Source organism: Myotis daubentonii, chromosome 3 (assembly GCF_963259705.1).
Source record: "Myotis daubentonii chromosome 3, mMyoDau2.1, whole genome shotgun sequence".
In the NCBI taxonomy this organism is placed as follows: Eukaryota; Metazoa; Chordata; class Mammalia; order Chiroptera; family Vespertilionidae; genus Myotis; species Myotis daubentonii.
Window position 1 is genome coordinate 146,495,388 of NC_081842.1, and position 19,488 is coordinate 146,514,875.

General features: G+C 42.1%; 1 protein-coding gene across 1 annotated transcript in view; it reads right to left on the reverse strand.

Annotated features, from left to right (window-relative positions):
* Positions 1-19,488, reverse strand: part of DCDC2 (doublecortin domain containing 2) — a 187,583-nt gene that overhangs the window by 104,788 nt on the left and 63,307 nt on the right. The window contains exon 7 of the mRNA XM_059688763.1: positions 6,860-7,022. Within this exon, the coding sequence (XP_059544746.1) occupies positions 6,860-7,022 (163 nt within the window). The remainder of the gene's footprint in view (positions 1-6,859; positions 7,023-19,488) is intronic.

Genomic DNA, 19,488 nt, shown 5'->3' on the forward strand with positions numbered 1-19,488 from the left:
CCCAAAACATGCCTCCCTTCACCCTTGGTGTCTGGTAGCAGAGCACATTATCTGAAAATCTTAGGACTGGTACTACAGAATCACTTTTTCCCTGAGTAAAGGGTGGACTTTGTTAATAATCCCAGGTGCAAGTGGGGTGGAGGGGGGGATACCATGGAGGTCCACTGGTCGCCACTGTCAGGAGGGTAAAGCAACAGAAGAGGCAGCTGGGTTCCCCCAGCTCACCCTACCCCTATGTATTGCAGCTACACTGCCTGCGGCATCTGTGTCTGCAAGAGGCAGCAATGGGATTTCACAAATTTGAGCCACATCACCCACCATATTCCCCTGCAGGTTAGTCCTCTGAGCCTGGGGTCACCAGATCACAGGAGAGGCACCCATATTCCCAGGGAGCACAGGCCACTTTCCGCCATCCCAGGGAGATCTGAAAAGCCAGAGAAGTGCAAGAGAACTAAACAAACAAGCAAACAAACAAAAACTTTGTGATTCAGCACCACCTACTGGAAAACAATAGAAAGATTTGTAATTATCAATCTATTAGAGAAGTACCACTTATACAAAGATGCCTGGACAGAAAAAGAATCCATCAGGCACCATGAATAATCAAGATAACAAGGCAGCCCTAGCTGATTTTGCTCAGTGGATAGAGCATCGGCCTGTGGTCTGAAGGATCCCAGGTTCAATTCCAGCCAAGGGCACATGCCTGGGTTGTGGGCTCGATCCCCAGTGCGGGGGGAGGGGGTGCAGGAGGCAGCTGATCAATTATTCTCTCATCATTAATGTTTCTATCTCCCTCTCTCTCTCCCTTCCTCTCTGAAATCAATAAAAATATATTTTAAAAAAAAAAAGATAACAAGGCAGCTTAGAAAGAAAATGTTCCAGAAAAAAAACTTAAAGACATGGAAATACATGATTTAAATGATAGGCTACAACATTGCAGTTCTGAAAAAAAAAACTCAACAAGATGCAAGAAAACACAGACAATTTAATGAGCTCAGGGGAAAAAAAAGGAATCAGTGAATAAACTGAATACTTTACCAAAAAGATTAAACATTAAAAAAAAACCAAAACAGAAATTCTGGAGATGAGGACTCAATAAAAGAGATCAAGAATGAGCTAGGGAGCATAGGAAATAGAGCTGACCAGATAGAGGAAAGAATTAGTGATATCAAAGATAGAAATCTAAAAATGATGCAGAGGGAAGAAGAGAGAAACTTGAATATAAAGAAAATGAAAGAACTCTCCAAGAACTATGACTCCATCAGAAAGAGCAATGTAAGAATAATAGGCATACCAGAAGATGAAGAGAGGTAGAAGGGAACGGAGAGCCTATTCAAACAGATAGTTGACGAGACCTTACCAAACCTATGCGAAGAGCTGGATCCTTGAATCCAAGAAACAATCAGATCACCTAATTACCTCAATCCAAAAAGGCCTTCTCCAAGGCACACTGTATTAAAACTATCAAAAATTAATGACAAAGAAAGAATATTCAAGGCAGCCAGGGAAAAGAAGAAAGTAACCTATAAAGGAAAGCCCATTAGCTTATCAATGAACTTCTCAGCAGAAACTCTTCCAGCTGAAGAGAGTGAAACCAAATATTCAAACTACTGAAAGAGAGGAATTGCCAGGCAAGAATAATATATCCAGCAGGATTCTCTAAAAACAAGGAAAGAGCCAGCATAGGCTCTCCATTCCTTTCTACCTCTCTTCATCTTCCGGTTTGCCTATTATTCTTATACTAGTAGCCCAGTGCATGAAATTCGTGCACATTAGAAGGAAATTAATTAGCAGGAATATTTTAATATTGCTATTTGCCCTTTCTCTATAATAGAAGTGTGAGATATGAAATGAAATTAGTAAAATGTATATGAAAAAATATATAAATTTATTAATAAATAAACAGTAACAAAAGGGTATAATGACAACAGAGGCATGATATAAAAACAACAAAAACATGATATTAAAACAACAAAAACATGATATAAAAACAACAAAAACATGATATAAAAACAACAAAAACATGATATAAAAACAACAGTGATGCAAACGACTGATGAATTGATTAAACTTATTCTAATATCTCCCTGTACACAACATTAAGAGTGAAAACACTTTCAGAGTGCTTGACTAATTTCCCTTGTGATAAAGTACTTAGAACTTTAACTGTAACATCACATGCTCTTCAAACTCGAGAGAAAGCAACATATAACTGACCATGTGCGAAAACAGGTTCAGGTAGGAATATTCCTACTCTGTCTCAAGTTTGCCCTTGTGATTTATTAATAGTCATCACAAATGCTGGCATCACGGGAAACTATCATCAAATTAATTTAAATGGGAGGCCAGTGTCAGATGGGGACAAATCTATTCTTGGAATCAGAACAACCTTTCCCTCTGCAGATCCTGTTAATACTTCAGCTTTGATAATGTTAGGTCATAATCTTTTGATAATAAATCTGGTACCATTTCAAAGACCCCATTTACTATTAAGATTTCTCAATGGCATGATGATTGCACCACTTTCAATTTTAATTTATGACAGCATTCCTGAAGGAGTAATACTATTAAGAAATTCGGTGGGAAAATTTTCCTTTTCAGCATCATCTGTGGAATCAATGGAATCATTACTCAAATATGTGTGAAAATCTCCTTCGAATATATTCAAAGTTTCTTCATTTAATTTTTAAACTTGCTCATTTTTTGGACAAAGAATTGCATGTTTAAATATATTTTTAATATTATCTATAGATATAGTATTTCCAAAGGTAGCTTCAATAATAGATCCATTACAAATCATTTCACAGGGGATTTCAATAATATCGATTCCTAAATGAAAACTGCTATCAAATTTGCCATCTCCAAGTTTTACTAACGATTCACTATAAGCAGAATCCTCTGATCTCATATTTGTTGTAAGAGACAACTTTCTGAAACATCCCCAAACATTACAGTACTTTAAACTCATTTGTACTATGGCCGATCCCATAGCATGTGGTACAATACTGAAACATTGTCGAAAATCTCCTCCAAGAAGGAGAACTTTGCCACCAAATACAACATTCAAATTCATAATTTCTTTTAGTAATCTGTCTATGGTGTTTATAGAATGACTGGGTGCCATGATGCATTCATCAATAATGAAAAGTTGGGTCTTTTTAATAGTTTTAGCAACTTCACTGTTTATATCAAGTCTAGAAATTGAAGTTTCATTTAATGGAATTGGGCATTTATATTGGGAATGAAAGGTTCTTCCACTGAGAAGTAAATTTGCAGCAATTCCTGTAGACACTGTGGGTAAAACAGTACCCTCACAACCTCTAATATAATGTATTAAAACTTTATTGTGGGGAGCCACTACAGTGTTTTGGACAGGTTCAAGCCTTGGACTGATGAAAGGGCACAGTCCTCTCATTGCCACATGCAAGTCCCATCTTGGAGGGCAGGGCCCTCCCAGCACAATTATAGCCAACAGCTATAGTTGTAAGCTTGAACCTATGGTCCAAACACATGGCCCCACATGCCTGAGTGATGTAGGCTTGATAGAGTTCAGGTGCATGTAGTTGAGTAGGATTGGAACCCAGGAGAATGTTGTAAACACCTTGATCATGCCCTTACTTTGCCTCATGGCATCTGCTATAAAATAAAGACACAGCTGTGGCAGTGGTCACTGTCTCTCAGAGAAGCAGTGTCCCACCAAGACCCAGCTTTCATTCACTTGTCTGTCTTTTCTAAGCCTTTCGGCCGCCCCCACTTGGGTTCACCCTTGGCCGTGCTGGCGTGGCACACTTTATAAAGATATGCCTTCATGCTCCGAGGGCGGGTTCCTGCCTCAAACCTCGCCCTTACCGGAAACAGCTCTGGAAAACAGCTCAGAGAGGGTGTAGCCATTTCCAAGACAACCCCTATAGGACTGACTTCCTTCTGGTTGGTTGAGCCTCGGGTCGTGATGTTACACCCAGGGTTTTTATATAAATAGACTAGTAGCCCGGTGCACGAAATTCATGCATGGGGGGGGGTAATCCCTCAGCCTGACCTGCACTCTCTCCAATCTGGGACCCCTCAGGGGATGTCTGACTGCCGGTTTAGGACATTCTAAACTGGCAGTCGGACATCCCTCTTGCAATCTGGGACCACTGGCTCCTAACAACTCATCTGCCTGCCTGCCTGGCCACCCCTAACCACTTTGCCTGCTGGCCTGCTCTCTCCCAGCTGCCCCCCTGCCAGCCTGATCACCCCCAACTGCCCTCCCCTTTTGGCCTGATCACCCCTAACCACCTCTGCCTTGGCCCACCACCATGACTTTGTCCGGAATGACATCCAGAAGGTCTCCCGGTCTAATTAGCACATTTCCTTTTTATTAGTATAGATTGCTCTTTCTGATGGAGTCATAGTTCTTGGAGAGTTCTTTCATTTTCTGTATACTCAAGTTTCACTCTTCTTCCCTCTATGTCATTTTTAGGTTTCTATCTTAGATATCACTAATTCTTTCCTCCATCTGGTCAGCTCTATTTCCTGTGCTCACTAGTTCATTCTTGATTTCTTTTATTGAGTCCTTCATGTCCAGAATTTCTTTTTGGTTCTTTTCAAAAGTTTTAATCTTTTAGGTAAAGTACTCATTTTTTTCATTGATTCTATCATTTCTTAGCACATTTAAAATATGACTTGCTTCAATATTCAATATATTTTTGTTATTTTCATCCCCAAAGATACAATTTTTGTTGAAAATTGTTCGTGGATTTTTGCAAAAGTACTGATAATTCAACTTTTTAATAAAAGTTACTTTCCTGTGAAAGAGGGAAATATTGATACAGCATCTTGTGTCCCCAAATTTCTACAAATGAAATACCTGATAAGATGATGCTTCCCTTTCTTCTGAGGGACAACTACTAAATCTAAAGACTTTAAAAAACATATTGGAAGTAGGAGTTGGGATCTTCAAGAACTAATAAGAGCCTCACAGAAAATAAGCAAATAACATTTTATTAAAAAGCCTTTAATATAAAATAATTCATGAAAAGTTTAAAATGGGTCCTGTTCCTTAGTGAGTTTTAAAGTATTACAAAGATTTCTTTATTTTGTAACTTCCATCACTCATTTCTCAGTATTTATTAAGTGTCTCATATCCATAAGATATGTGCAAGTTATTGGGGATTAAAAAAATAAACTAGTAAGACAACCCAGCCCTAATCAGTTTGGCTCAGTGGATAGAGAGTTGGCCTGCAGACTGAAGGTTCCCAGGTTTGATTCCGGCCCAGGGCACATGCCTGGGTTGTGGGCTTGATCCCCCATAGGGGGCATGCAAGAGGCAGACGATCAATGATTCTCTCTCATCATTGATGTTTCTATTTCTCTCTCTCTCTCTCCCTTCTTCTCTGAAATCAATAAAAATACATTTTAAAAAAAGACATAGCCCATGGCCTTGGGAGCTTCATTATCTAGTATACATTGATTAAACTAAAATATTTTTAAAGTTCAAGGTATGGCTAGCTTTTTTTCCTTTAGTGTCTGCTAATACAATAAGCATTCAATAAACATTTGTTGGCTGAATTTCACCCTGGCATCCCTGTTTCATGGTCACTGAAAAGGATTTCACAAACTTAAAGATAAGCAAAACTTTAAGGTTAAATTTAATATGAACCCACACTTTGCAGATAGCTAATGGGGCCCAGAAATGTTAAGTGACTTGTCCAGGGTCAACAGCAGAACTAGAACAAGAATTTAGAACACTCGGCTTCCAGCTAATCTCCATCATTTCAACCTTTGAAGATTTAAACACCCTCTACTCTTCTCTCTGTAATTAGCTCATTCATTTAGCCTGTTCATTTAACTTAGTCTCAACACATCTTCCTTTTAACTCTGTACTCATCTGTGCAGTATCCTCTAAACCCTCACAGGATTTCATGCTGTCTCTTCAATTGTGAAGCCCACCTTAGCTGTAACTTCAACGTGAATCTTCATATAGACTCTGAAATGAGTTGGAGCTCTTAGGCAAGAAAATAAAGCTCTGGGCACACATCTGAAACCTTATCGCATCCATCCTCTTCCTAGGCACCCCAGTGTGTCCCCCTGAGGTGTGTGTGGATGGATCCCAGGAGGAAGGAGAAGCAGTCACTCTGCTGGGCTGTGTCCCAGAAGCCCTCTGCCACAGCATCATTTCACTGTCATGTGCTCACCCCACTGAGAATGCGCTTGTAATGAAACCCATAACAGCCTATTGTCACAAAAACCTAATGGGAAAATCCACAATTCTGATGGCATATGTCCTTAGTTCATCACACTTTTATCCTGAAATTTTGTCCTAATACAAATTTTTTAAAAATTATTTAGACAAGCTCTTGCCTGGTAATGTAAGATACATAACTAATTTTGGTATATATTGTTTATTGGTAAAGTTTTGTGTGTTCTCTTGGATATCAGCAAAATTAATAAAACTTTTTTTTGGGGGGGGGAGTGATCTGTGATTAAAAGGTAATTCATAATGATTGTGAACAAAGGTTGTAGACACACAAGAGACACCAACGTCAATAGCAGTTGGTAAAAAAAAAATGTGAATTAAGCACTTTCAGTAGGAACACAGGATGTTACAACTTACTTCATTTTGTAAGATCACAATAGAAATGTTTCATCTCAAAACACATTCCTTTGTAGCACAACCTCTAATTACAAATAGGAATTAATCCTGAAAAGCAGCATCTCTCACATACACATGGTCTTCTGTGAAAACTCATGTATGACAAGTAGGAATATCTTCTGTGTGCCCAGAGGAACAAATAGACCTATTTAAGCATTAAAATTATATTCAGCCTTAACATAAAAATAATCAATAGCAACAATATAATAACAACAACAAACTTACCACTGTCTGGAATTGGTTGTGGTGAGTTCTTTAACTTTAGATTTTGTTTTCCTTTTGTGGGTTTTTCTAAATTCACATCCTCTTTTTTCCCTTTCCTCTTTGGGGGCTGAGGAGATGAGTTGTCACTGGATCCCACAGTTGACTTAGATTGGCGATCATTTCCCTAAGTGGCAAAAGATTAGACCCTTATTATTGGCTAATGAACTCCCAAAGTGATTCCTAGTGAAGAAAAAAGAAGTCATTAAGTAGGCATTAGGTAAATAGGGCAGGGGCCAGAGATGGATGCATTGTGCTGATTCTGCTTCGGTCCATTTTAATACCTATAATTAACTCTTTCCAGTGGCAAAAGAAGGGTCTGGGAGAGGAAGAAGAATAAAAATAATGATTGTTGATTAGTTAATATTACCATGTATTCTATAAAATTAAGTCACTCAATCTTCATACCCCTATGAAACAGGTACTATTGTCACCCCATTGTAAAGAGGAAAAAGGAGGCTTAGGAAGTAAGCCTTGTCCAAGGTTACACCCCCAGCAAAGAGCACAGCAGGCCCTCTGCCCTAACCATCCCCTCCCTCCTGTGCTTTCTGAAGAATCAGCAGCTACCTATTAAATGCGGAATAGGGACAATCCTCAGTTTGATCAGTTAATCAAGAAATACCTTCTTGAGAACCAAGATGGTGGCATAGGTAAACACCTGAACTTGCTGCCGTGCACAACCACAACTAAAAGACAACTACAACTAAAAGACAAAACGAATATCATCCAGAACCACAGGAAGGCTGGCTGAGTGGAAATTCTACAACTAGAAGGAAACAGCAAAGCGCATTGAGTCCGGTAGGAGGTGCAGAGGTGTGGAAGTGCAGAAGTACAGAGGCACACGGAAAAGGGGCTGGCAGCTGGGTACGCTGTTGTCTTTTTCAATCAGGAAGGAGATACAAGCTCCCGACTGCTCTGAACTCTAGTTCTGGGTGAGAATTTGGGGACCCAGACTCATACAGAGGGAAACAGGACTGTCTGGCATTGGGCCGGAACGTGAGGGCGGCTTTCTCACAGAGGTGCTTACAGCGGTCATTATTTCTACATGGACACAGACCCCGGGACCTCTCCGAGGCAGAGCAGACTGGCAGCCATTGTGGTTTGCTCTGCCCTGGTGATTCCCTGAGATCCGGCCCCACCCAATTTACAACCCCACCCAAGCTTTGTGCAGAGGCTTTTGCATATGAATGGCCTGGCCTTTCTTCACCTAAAAACCTGAGCAGACACAGTGAGTGCCAAAGCCCCACTGAAGCAACTCCTACCCCATAAGGGTATCTCCAGCACAGAAGTTCTCCCATTGTAAACATAACCGGTCCTCACAGCCAACTGGCTGGGAGGTCAATTCCTCCCAGTGATACCAACAGCAATCAAGGCTTAACTACAACAAGACTGCACAAAGCCCATAAAGGGGTGCACCAAGAGTGTCTACCTCAGGTGATTAGGGGGGCTGAGCCACTGGGCCCTATAGGACACCTGGCACACAAAGCCACTCTATCAACACAGGGAAGCAGCCAAAACGGGGAGAGAAAGAAACGTCACAAACGAAAGAAATGGAGGAAAGCAAACTACTGGATATAGAGTTCAAAACCACGGTTATAAGGTTACTCAAGAATCTTCTAGAAACCTCCGAGAAATATAGTGAGACCCTCAAGGATATGAAAAAGGACCAATTAGAAATTAAGCATACACTGACTGAAATAAAGAATAATATACAGAGATCCAACAGCAGACTAGAGGATCCCAAGAATCAAGTCAAAGAAATACCTTCTTAACTAGTTGTCACTGTGAATGTATAGAGATAGTCATTTGAAGAGACATACACTGCGCTTGTAGAAATCTCCAATATTTACTCATCTGTTGGTGACTGCCATGGTCTCTATGAATTGCAAATCCAGTGCAACATAGACCCCAGCAGTTCAAGACCACACGTCCACATTTCTGAAAGGCAGCACCCATGATCACACCTCCAGTGGTTCCCTCTAGTCCCCGAATACTTCTGGAAATAAAGACCTTGCATCTGCAAAGTGGGCTCCTCAGCAGAAAGGTGGGGTTGAGTTTCAGCGGCTCCTGTCACTGGCCCAAGTATGGCTCCTGTGGAGCCACATAATAGCCACGACAGTGGTGGTTACTGTGAGTGTTCAAGGGGCAGCTGTGCTGATCTCAGCTACTGTGTGGCCATTGCTACAGCAAGAGACTCCCTCCTAACAAGACAGCCTTGACTCTCAGATGCTCAGGTGCTAAACTTACCTGAGTGTGTAGAGTGTGAAGCTGCAGGTAACAGAAAAAAAAAATGTAAGTTTTAGAAATCCAAAATACCTGGCTCAGAGCCACTGCTCTGCCAGTGATCACCTATGTGAACTTGGGCTAGTTCCTCCCTTGTTTGGCCTGTCTCCTCATCAGTTAAATGGGGTTAATGTACCTGCCTTTAGGTCTATAATAAGAATGAAGTGGTCCAGTTTATAAAGTAACTGGTACTGTGCCTGACATAGTATTCATTCAATGAGCATCAGAGTGCTTTCTATAAGAGCAAAGATATCATATATTTTTCTTAAAATCCTATCAAACACACATATTGGGTGCAATCTTTATGCAATATTTGTACTATGCTAGTATCTAAAAATAAATATAGCAATATTAAATAAACAAATCTGCCTGGAAACCTATTATAACTGCTCATTTTAAACATTTATATATTCAGTCATTCAAAAGTATTTTAAATAGTTTTAGCCATCACCCAATTAAGAACAGCAAAATTCACAGCCTTATAAATGAAGTTATTTATGCTATTTTGTCACAGTCTACAAGAAAATGAATTATGCATAGATTTATTAACAGTATAAAATTTGTCTGAATCTAGAACACTTTTTTGCATAATTTAATTTCCTATTCAAACTGCAATTTAAGCATACAGTTTCCATTTAATCATTGAATTAACTGCTACCAGAGTTGTGGTGTGTTTTTATTCCTTTTCTTTTCTTCAATGATTCTCTCTCAAAAGGCCATAAATTGCCTGGCAGATGAAACAGATAATATGATTATAGAGGATATTTTGAAACTATCAGCTAGGTCTCATATTCCAGTCTATTTCCAACTATATCTATTCATCCCAAGATTTAAAAACTGTAAAAGCCTTGAATGAAAGGAGTAACCCCTTTAGCAAGCCTATGGGAACATTCAGAGATGCTGTGGAACTTTCAGGGACTAAAATGGAGCCTTGTGAATGAGAAACTTTGGATCTTGGCACAACAGGTTCTACAGCTCTCTGGGAACAGTCTTGTTCACAGACAGGTATAACAATGGAGAAGCAGAGCCCTATCCTGGAATGGAATGCCTAGGGGTTATATAATTTTAAAAATTCTCTTGTTGAATGTTCTGAAAATTCTGCCTTACCACATTTCTGGTAGTGACACTCAGAAGGGTGATTGTGGGTCATCAAGAGAGACTAGTTGATTCCAATAAATATATAGGGCACGACTTTGGACACTGTTGCTCATGCATTCATTACTGAGTAATGACTAATCACCAGGCACTTTGTAAGAACAAAAACTGAGAACAAGGGAAAAATTGTTTTGTAATTAGAAGACTGGTTAATAATTTAAATGCTTATCCTTTTAAAAATGTTGATTCACCTTAAGTGTTAATATAAAAAGTATATAAGAAATTATATACATACATATGGAGAGATATATATGGAGAGAGGGGAGAGAGAGAGAGAGAGAGAGAGAGAGAGAGAGAGAGAGAGAGAGAGAGAGAGAAAGAGAGAGAGAGAGAAAGGAATGAAGAAGGAGAATGAAGAAGGAAATTTTCCTTCTTTTGGGGACATCCACCTGTGGCTAATTACTTGGGCACATAGATAGTCATTGCTATTTTGGGAGCAGAGTGAATAGGGGAGTTTTGCCATCTCACACAGCTGTGCCAGTTGATGAAACAATGTTATCGAGTAGCTCTTATGTGCTAAATACCCATTAACACAAATATTTATAGATAGATATCATTGTCATCACTTTATAGATAATAAAGGAACTCAATTTCTCAAGATTATCCAGGTCTGATTTTTCTGTTACACAGGAGCTGCTTGATGCCAAGGCACTAGAAACAGCTATTATGTTGTCTGGTTCCCTTAAAAAAGCTAGCGGGAAGTGACACAGTGGAAGGGATCTAGAAGCAGCCTATTTTACAGCATGTCCTATGCAAAAACTTGACCTCAGTGATACTTAAACCACTGTCCTGTCTTTTGCCTCACACACATCTCAGCTTATCTGACAGGAATAGCAAAGTTCTAGCTCAAACTGGCAAAAAACTATCAAGAGCCCGGCTGGTGTGGCTCAGTGGTTGAGTGTTGACCCATGAACTAGGAGGTGGTTCCATACCCAGTCAGGACACATGTCTGGGTTGCAGGCTTCACCCCCAGTGGAGGGTGTGCAGGAGGCAATCCATCAATGATTCTCTCTCAGCATTGATGTTTCTAATTCTCGCCCTCTCCCTTCCTCTCTCTGAAATCAAAAAAACATAATTTTGGGGGGGGGGGAAACCTTACAAGAGCCCTTCCATCACCCTCACTCTACTGAAACTTGGATTTTTAAGTAGTTCCCAAAGCAATGTCCAACAAAACCCAAACAGCTCAGGTTTATTTCATTACTACAGAAACTCATTTCCAGCCCCCATGAAAACCTGTCATAAAACATCAAGTTTAAAATAATTCTGTGAGGGTTTTGCCTATTGGAGCAGCCACCTGTGTCTCAGGGACACACTTGGGAGGAGGACTTGAAGAGCAGCAACTGGACAGGACTCAGGTGGTGCTGCTCTCACTTGAGCGTCTGGTGAGAGCAAGTGTGAGAAGCCCTCCCATTCACACTGGACTCAGTTTCTCCACCAGGTAAATGGAGTTTTAGGAGCATGTGGAACTTTTCTTGCTTCACAGTGACTTTGTGATATGTGGATAATCATGTGGATGTCTTTTAAATCAAAATATTAACAATTATAATGTCTTAACCTGTAAATTATTGATCACAAGATGTATTAACCATATGGTCATAAGAAAAAGAGTCTTCGGCTGTAACTTTCAAATACTTCTCTGATTTTGCACCTCTCCCACTAGAGGGCGATCTGATTCTACACGAAGTTGCCTCACAGCTAGAGAACAGACTTTTGCTGATGGGTTTATTTTTCAAACTTTATAAAACTTAAGACAATTCACTTAAATCTTCCTTTTGTTTTCAAGGTTAGGGCCACAACTTAAAAATATTCACAATTTCCCTGGCTGAGTTGCTTAGTTGGTAGGAGTGTTGTCCCATACACCAAAAGGTGGCAGGTTTGATTCCTGGTCAGGGCACATGCCCAGGTTACAGGCTCGATTCCCAGGAGGGGATGTGTGGAAGGCAGCCAATTGATGTTTCTCTCTCATCGATATTTCTATCTCACTATCTGTCTCCCTTCCTTTCTCTCTATAAAAACATAGTTTAAAAAAACACAAAACAAACAAAATAAAACATATCCTCAGGAGGATTAAAAAATGTATAATAATAAAAGCATAATATGCTAATTAGACCAGACAGCCAAACGACCTCCCAGACATCATTCCTGATGTCCTTCTGGATGAAGCTGTGGTGGCAGGGGGGCTGAGGCAGAGGCGGTTGGGGTGATCAGGCAGGCAGGCAAGTGGTTAGGGGTGATCAGGCAGGCAGGCAGAGGCAGTTAGGGGTGATCAAGTAGGCAGGCAGGTGAGCAGTTAGGGGTGGTCAGGCAGACCGGCAAGTGGTTAGGGGCGATGAGGCAGGCAGGCAGAGTGGTTAGGGGTGATCAGGCAGGCAGGCAGGTGAGCAGTTAGGAGCCAGCGGTCCCAGATTGTGAGAGGGATGTTCGACTGCTGGGATCGGGCCTAAACTGGCAGTCGGACATCCCCCAAGGGGTCCCGATTGCGAGAGGGTGCAGGCTGGGCTAAGGGTGCAGGCTGAATTTCGTGCACCTGGCCTCTAGTATATAACAAAAATCATCCCAATTTGCTCATTTCTGTGACTTCCCCAGCACTTGGAGTCTGTATCAGGGTGGCTTCTGGTCTTGTCCTGCTTTGCACAGGGCATTCCCTGGCTGATTTGAAAGGATCTGCTTGACCCCAGAACCCCTCACTCCTCACATTCCTACCACAAGGGTGGAACTCTGCTGACCAAGTCACTGATGTACCAGCGAACTATACAAACTGCGGCAGCTTTCTCTCTCTCTCTCTTTAAAGTTCTATCAAGCCCTAACCACACTCTCCTTCATTATGCAATAGAGCAATCCCTAGAAAGCTGTGTGGAAAAATGAATTCCTAAGATCCAGGTCTGTGTCCCCTTTGATGTGCACCATGAGTTCAGGGATGCTTTCCCGCTAATTTGGCAGTGGATCCTCAAGTTGAAAGCCAACTTTCTCAGAGTCCAGTTCACTCAATCCCCCAATTCAGTGCCACGCTGTTAATGCTCTTAAAAACACATGCATTCTCCAGGGAACCAATTGATTAAAGGAAAGGAGTAAATGAATCCTTCTGTTAAAAATAGAGTTTGTGACTCTGGAATTCTGACCTGAGATGTTCTCTCTGTGGGGTTCACTGCCAGTCATGCACACATCCACTAACCAGGTTTTGAGAACCTACCATGTGCCAGGTGAGGTGTTCCTCACTGTTCAAATATGACCTCATAAAAGAGGCCTACCCCACCCACCAGTGTGGGAAGCCGCCTACTGTCTTCTCTAGCAGAGAGGTGTGGACAAGGAGCCCGGGATGCTGGTGACCCCTGAGCCCTGGCAAAGGTCAGAGCTATGCACCCACTGTTCAGTGGAGACAATGGTAGCTGAAGCAACTTCTCCACCAGATAGTCATGTAAATCCTTACTGATAAGCTAGTCTGTCTGTTACTAGAAATTGCCTGCCTAAGGGCTATGGGTGTATCCCACACTGAATAAAAGGGTGGCAAGGCCTGAACCCAGGCAGAGTCCTTCCTCTTCGGATGGGCTCCAGCGTGGCCCCCCAATTTCCAAAATATTATTTCTTGTCTCATCTCTTTCATTTGCATGTGACACCTTCTCCAGAGCCCAAACCCTGAACCACGCGGGACATGGGTCACTTCACACACCAGGATGTTATGGCACTTTCTCTCCCCATGTCTTTTTTTTTTTAAATATATTTTATTGATTTTTTTTTTTTTTTTTTTACAGAGAGGAAGGGAAAGGGATAGAGAGTTAGAAACATCGATAAGAGAGAAACATCGATCAGCTGCCTTCTGCACGCCCCCTACTGGGGATGTGCCCGCAACCAAGGTACATGCCCTTGACCGGAATCGAACCTGGGACCCTTCAGTCTGCAGGCCAACGCTCTATCCACCAAGCCAAACAGGCCAGGGCATCCCCATGTCTTTTTTTAAAAAATATATTTTTATTGATTTCAGAGAGGAAGCGAAACAGAGATAGAAACATCAATGATGAGAGAGAATCATTGATCGGCTACCTCCTTGATGTCCCCAATTGGGGATTGAGCCTGCAAACCAGGCCTGTGCCCTGACCGAGAATCAAACAATGACCTCCTGGTTCAAGGTCCACACTCAACCACTGAGCCACACCAGCCGGGCTCTTCCCGTGTCTTAATGCATTTTTCATCAAGCTTCTCACTAATACCAAATATATTGTGTATTTGTTTCTCTTTTTCCTCCTCTATATGTTCAGTGTTTTCTCAGGAATCTCTGCCTCCCCCTACCCACCAAGCACTAAAACGTACTCAATAAATGCCTATGATGAATGTATCAACCAATAACAACAGACCATTACAACATATTCAAAGAAGAATTATCATAGAGGCCCATTTCACCTGCTGCCACCTGTCCAAGTCACCTGCATCACATGCCTGGGCACCAGCTGTCCCACAGCCTCCTGCTCCTATTCTTGCCCCAACTCGCTTTCTGTAGACACCATGGCCAGAATGGTCTTTTCAAAATGTAAATCAAATGGTATCACCCTCTTTGTCTAACCCTCAGATGCTATCCTATGAAGGAATAAAACCCAAACTCAGGTTCAGGCGCTGCCTGCCGATTTAATCTCAGACCACATTGGCCTTCTTCCTGCCCTCCTCATTTGCCAAGCTCATTACCAAGGGCCTTTGTAATTTTTTCTCTGCTGTAAAGGCTCTTTTCTCCCCTGCCTCAGCTTTGTATAACAAGCTCTATCATTAAACTCTGTCTCAGAAAACTTTCATCTGTAGGTGCCCTGCCATGTTTTATTTTACACATTGCACCTATACCATCTGATAATGTAAGTTCCATCAGGTCTGAAACCTGCCTATCTGTTCACCATTATATGCCTGGTACCTAGAGTAGTTCCTGGCACTTAGTAAGTGCTCAATAAATGTGTTGAGTGGATAACTGAATGAGCAGATGAGTGGATGGACAAATGTGCAGCCTGCCTTGGGAGTATTGTGGAAAGAGGAACAAACGCTGCTATCATGTTATTTTTCTAAGTCAGAGCATGGAAATATAATTCTGAATCTTTTCTTTCTATGAAATGGAAATAGTATGTCATTACAGATCACTTACTCAAAAAGGCCTTTCCTGGCACACCTATATAAGGTAGTTCTCTTTTGATTGCCTCTCATATTCCTCAGCACTGTTCTTTCATTTTCATCATTATTATCTATGTATTTGTGAAATCACTTAACCTTTGTCTCCCCAATTAGTCCACAAACTAAGAGAAAGCACCATGTCTCTTTGCTCATCACTGTCTCCCTGGGGCTTAGTTCCACCCCAAATACATGGAAAACCTAATCAATCATTATTAGATGACACAGTATTCATAGCACAGATTCTAAATTGCATGTGAGTCCTCCTGCACATGAATTTTAAAGCAGAAAACACATTTTTAATAAATATTTTAGACATTCCAAATTACAGAATAGTAAGCACATACTAATAATTCCAAAGTTCATTTTTATTGTGAATGCAAAGAGTTGAGCCATGATCTTGGTTCTGACATTAACTTTTCCTGTGACCTATGTTCACTTATTCAACTACACTGAGTCTCTGTTGAGTCATCACTCTTCCAGTTATAATGGGAGAATGAATGAGCTCATATTTGCCTGGCACACAGAAGTGATCCCACCCCAAAGTCATGAAGAAGAACAAGAGGACAAAATTTCCAAACCCTAAATTCATGGGTTTATTTAGCTTTATAGCGGCTAACGTATTTTTCAACTATTAGAATATTCTCCATCTTCTTTCTCTCTATACCCTTATTAGTTGTCTCAAACCTGGGTCCTCTGTGGTTCTCACTGCACTTTCTCTCCAGGTGCCACCCACCCATCCTCTCACTGAACAGCATGGTGAGGCCTGCTCCTTGCCAGGCTGTGCTGGGTGCTAGGAAAGAACACTACAATGACAGGGGTCTGCTCTTCAGCTATGACCATAATGTGGATGAACTCGCAAATCTACATCTGATGACCACATCAGGTCTCAGACTCCATCATTTATAATTTCTTGCTGAACATATTTACTAGATTTCATGATCACACTTCCAACTTAAGCAGGTCATTATTTTTCCTGACTGCCTTCTCCTTGGCCATTGTACTACCATTTTCTCAGGCATCCAAGCTCAAAAACTTGCAGTTATCTTTGGCTCCAACTTCTCCAATAACCCCATCAATCACCAAGCAAATCTTTCATTTGTTCCTAAGCAGTAATCACCTCCTGCTACTTCTACCACCTACCCAGTCTAGACTCTTATCACTTGACTACAGGCCCAGTGCACAAAATTCATGCACAGGTAGGGTCCCTAGTGGCTGCCGGCTGCCGGCTGCCAGCCAGGGCCTCCTACCCTGGCTGCCTGCCGCTGCAGCCGGCTGGGGTGGGGACAGTGGGGGCAGGAGCCACTGGCAGTTGGCCGGCTGGCCCTGCCCCCTGGCCAAACTCCCGGTTGAGGGGACAATTTGCATATTAGGCTTTTATTATATAGGACTAGTGGCCCGGTACACAAAATTCGTGCATGGGGGGTTTCCCATCTGGGACCAATCTGGGACCCCTCGGGAGATGTCTGACTGCCAGTTTAGGCCTGATCCCACAGGGCAGTCTCACAGGGATCAGGTCTAACCCAGCAGTCAGACATCCCTCTTGCAATCTGGGACCGCTGGCTCCTAACCGCTCACCTGCCTGCCTACCTGATGACCCCTAACCACTCTGCTGCTGGCCTGATCAACACCAACTGCCCCTCCTAGCGGCCTCGTCACCCCTACCTGCCCGTCCCTGATGGACTGATTACCTCCAACTGCCTTCTCCAACAGCCTGCTTGCCCCCAACAGCCCTCCCCTGCTGGCCTGATCGCCCCTAACCACCTCTTCCTCGGCCCCACCACCATGGCTTTGTCTATAAGGACATCTGGAAGGTCTCCCAGAAGGTCTTCTGGTCTAATTAGCATATTACCCTTTTATTACTATAGAATAGAGGCCTGGTGCATGGGTGGGGGCTGGCTGGTCTGCCCTGAAAGGGGTCCCGGATCAGGTTAGGGGTCCCCTTGGGGGGCAGGGCCAGCCTGGGCAAGGGGCCTGGGTGGTTTGCAGGCTGGCCACGCCCCCATCAGGGTGAGGGTCCCCACTGGCTGTCATGGCCGGCCTGGGCAAGGGCCTGAGGGCCATTTTCAGGCTGGCCATGCCCCCTTCGGGATGAGGCTGGGGGAAGGGCTGGCCTGGGTAAGGGGCTGAGGGCCGTTTGCAGGCCAGCCACACCCCCCCTTGGGGTAGGGGTCCCCACTGGGGGGCATGGCCAGCCTGTATGAGGGTCTGAGAGCTGTTTGGGGTCAGCTTGTAAGCTAGCCAAGCCCCCAGCTTTGTCCAGAAGGATGTCCGGAAGGTCTCCCAGTCTAATTAGCATATTACTCTTTTATTAGTATAGATACCAAGGCCATTGCTTGTAATTGTAGCATAACTGACATCTCATCTATGGCCTCTCATCATGTTAAGTCTTCACATAAAAGATCTGACCTTCCTAGAATTGATTTGGATTAACATGTTCACCTCTCAGAAGCCTCATGACTGCCCTCTACTTAAAGATTAGACTCCTCATTGTGATATTCCAAGTCATCTAACACTGCCATCACCTACCATTTTGAGCACATCAGCCTCCACCCCACAGAAGAAAGACCTTCTGTTCCAGTCAGCCTGAGCAACTCATTGTTCCCTGGGGTCAGAAGCACAAGATTCCTCCAGGAAGGCCCTCTGGTCGCAATCCCTCCCCTGCCAGTTGCTCAACAGAAGCCTTTAGAAGTGGTACTCCTATGGTCTGCTTCCTTTTCTCATTTTTAAATGCAGTAATAATAGTACCTGCTTCATGGGGTGAAGATTAAGTAAGTCACACCTGTAAAGACGGTCATAGTGTTGAGCCCTCAAGTGTTCACTAAATACCAGCCAGTATTATTGCTTCTCCTTTCCTCACACTGTTCCTTCCATCTGAAGCCCTTCCCCCCTCATTGACTTTGCCTTAATCTTAAAGAGTCCTCAAAGGTATAACTCTAATTCAACTTTCTCCATGTACTTTGACCAATGCACATTGATGCCTTCTGTCTCTCTCATGTTTACCAGTCCCATCACAAATTTGGTGTTTAGCTTGTTGGTTACCTTTTCAAGCTATCTTCTCTATTTCAATGAGATTGTACATTTCTTCAGGGGCAAGTGCTTTGTCATAAGCTGTATGAGTCCCAGTGAATGAGTGGCTAATAAAGGTCTGCTGTTTGTTATGCTGAGTTCAGCACTGCTTCTTCACGCAAAATTATTTTTCTTTTTTTCAAGAATTTCACATGATATAACCAAAAGGATGGAGAGACATCTCAATCATCACTAGAAAGCAGTATCTTTGCCAAACAGCCATTTATTTCACAAAACACCATAATAAGTATTTTGCTTCCTTAATTCAGAGAGGGGAAATAGCAAATCAGTCCTGACCACTACCGGTCTGGAAATTCAATCAAAAGGGTGGAAAGAGAAGCCTTAGCTAGAAGAACTCTGTCAAAGCAACAGTGTGGCATGACATAAAACACATCTCCATGAGAACTACAGACAAAAAATACAAAGAGGTTAAGGAATTACCTACTACTGCGTGTCACAGTTCCCACATAACAGGCATTTAATAAACTTTGCTGAATTAACGAATGAATGATGAATGGAAAAGATTCTGATAGGGAATAAATATTTGAAATGATTCTCAATCTTTTAAAGAACTATATGTGAGGATCACCATTTTCTTACAAAAACTTCTTTTTTAGTCTTTGTCAGAGATAGGAAATAGGACTGGGTGGACCACTAATGTGACCTACACGAGCATTTCTTCTAGTTTTATGTATTATTGCCTAGATTTCAACTATGATATAAATTGTATCAGGTCTATAACAAGGAAAAAGATATCTATTTCAAAGTATATATTCTAAAATTGTTAGCTCTCGTGTAAGACCTTAATTGTAACATTAATGTCTTAGTGTTGTTTCACACAATTGCTTATATACCAGCTTGCTTTTATTTCTTCAAATTTAATTGAAATGCGAAGGACAGTCTCAATGTATTGTACAGAAATATAGAACATTAATGAGTAAACCATC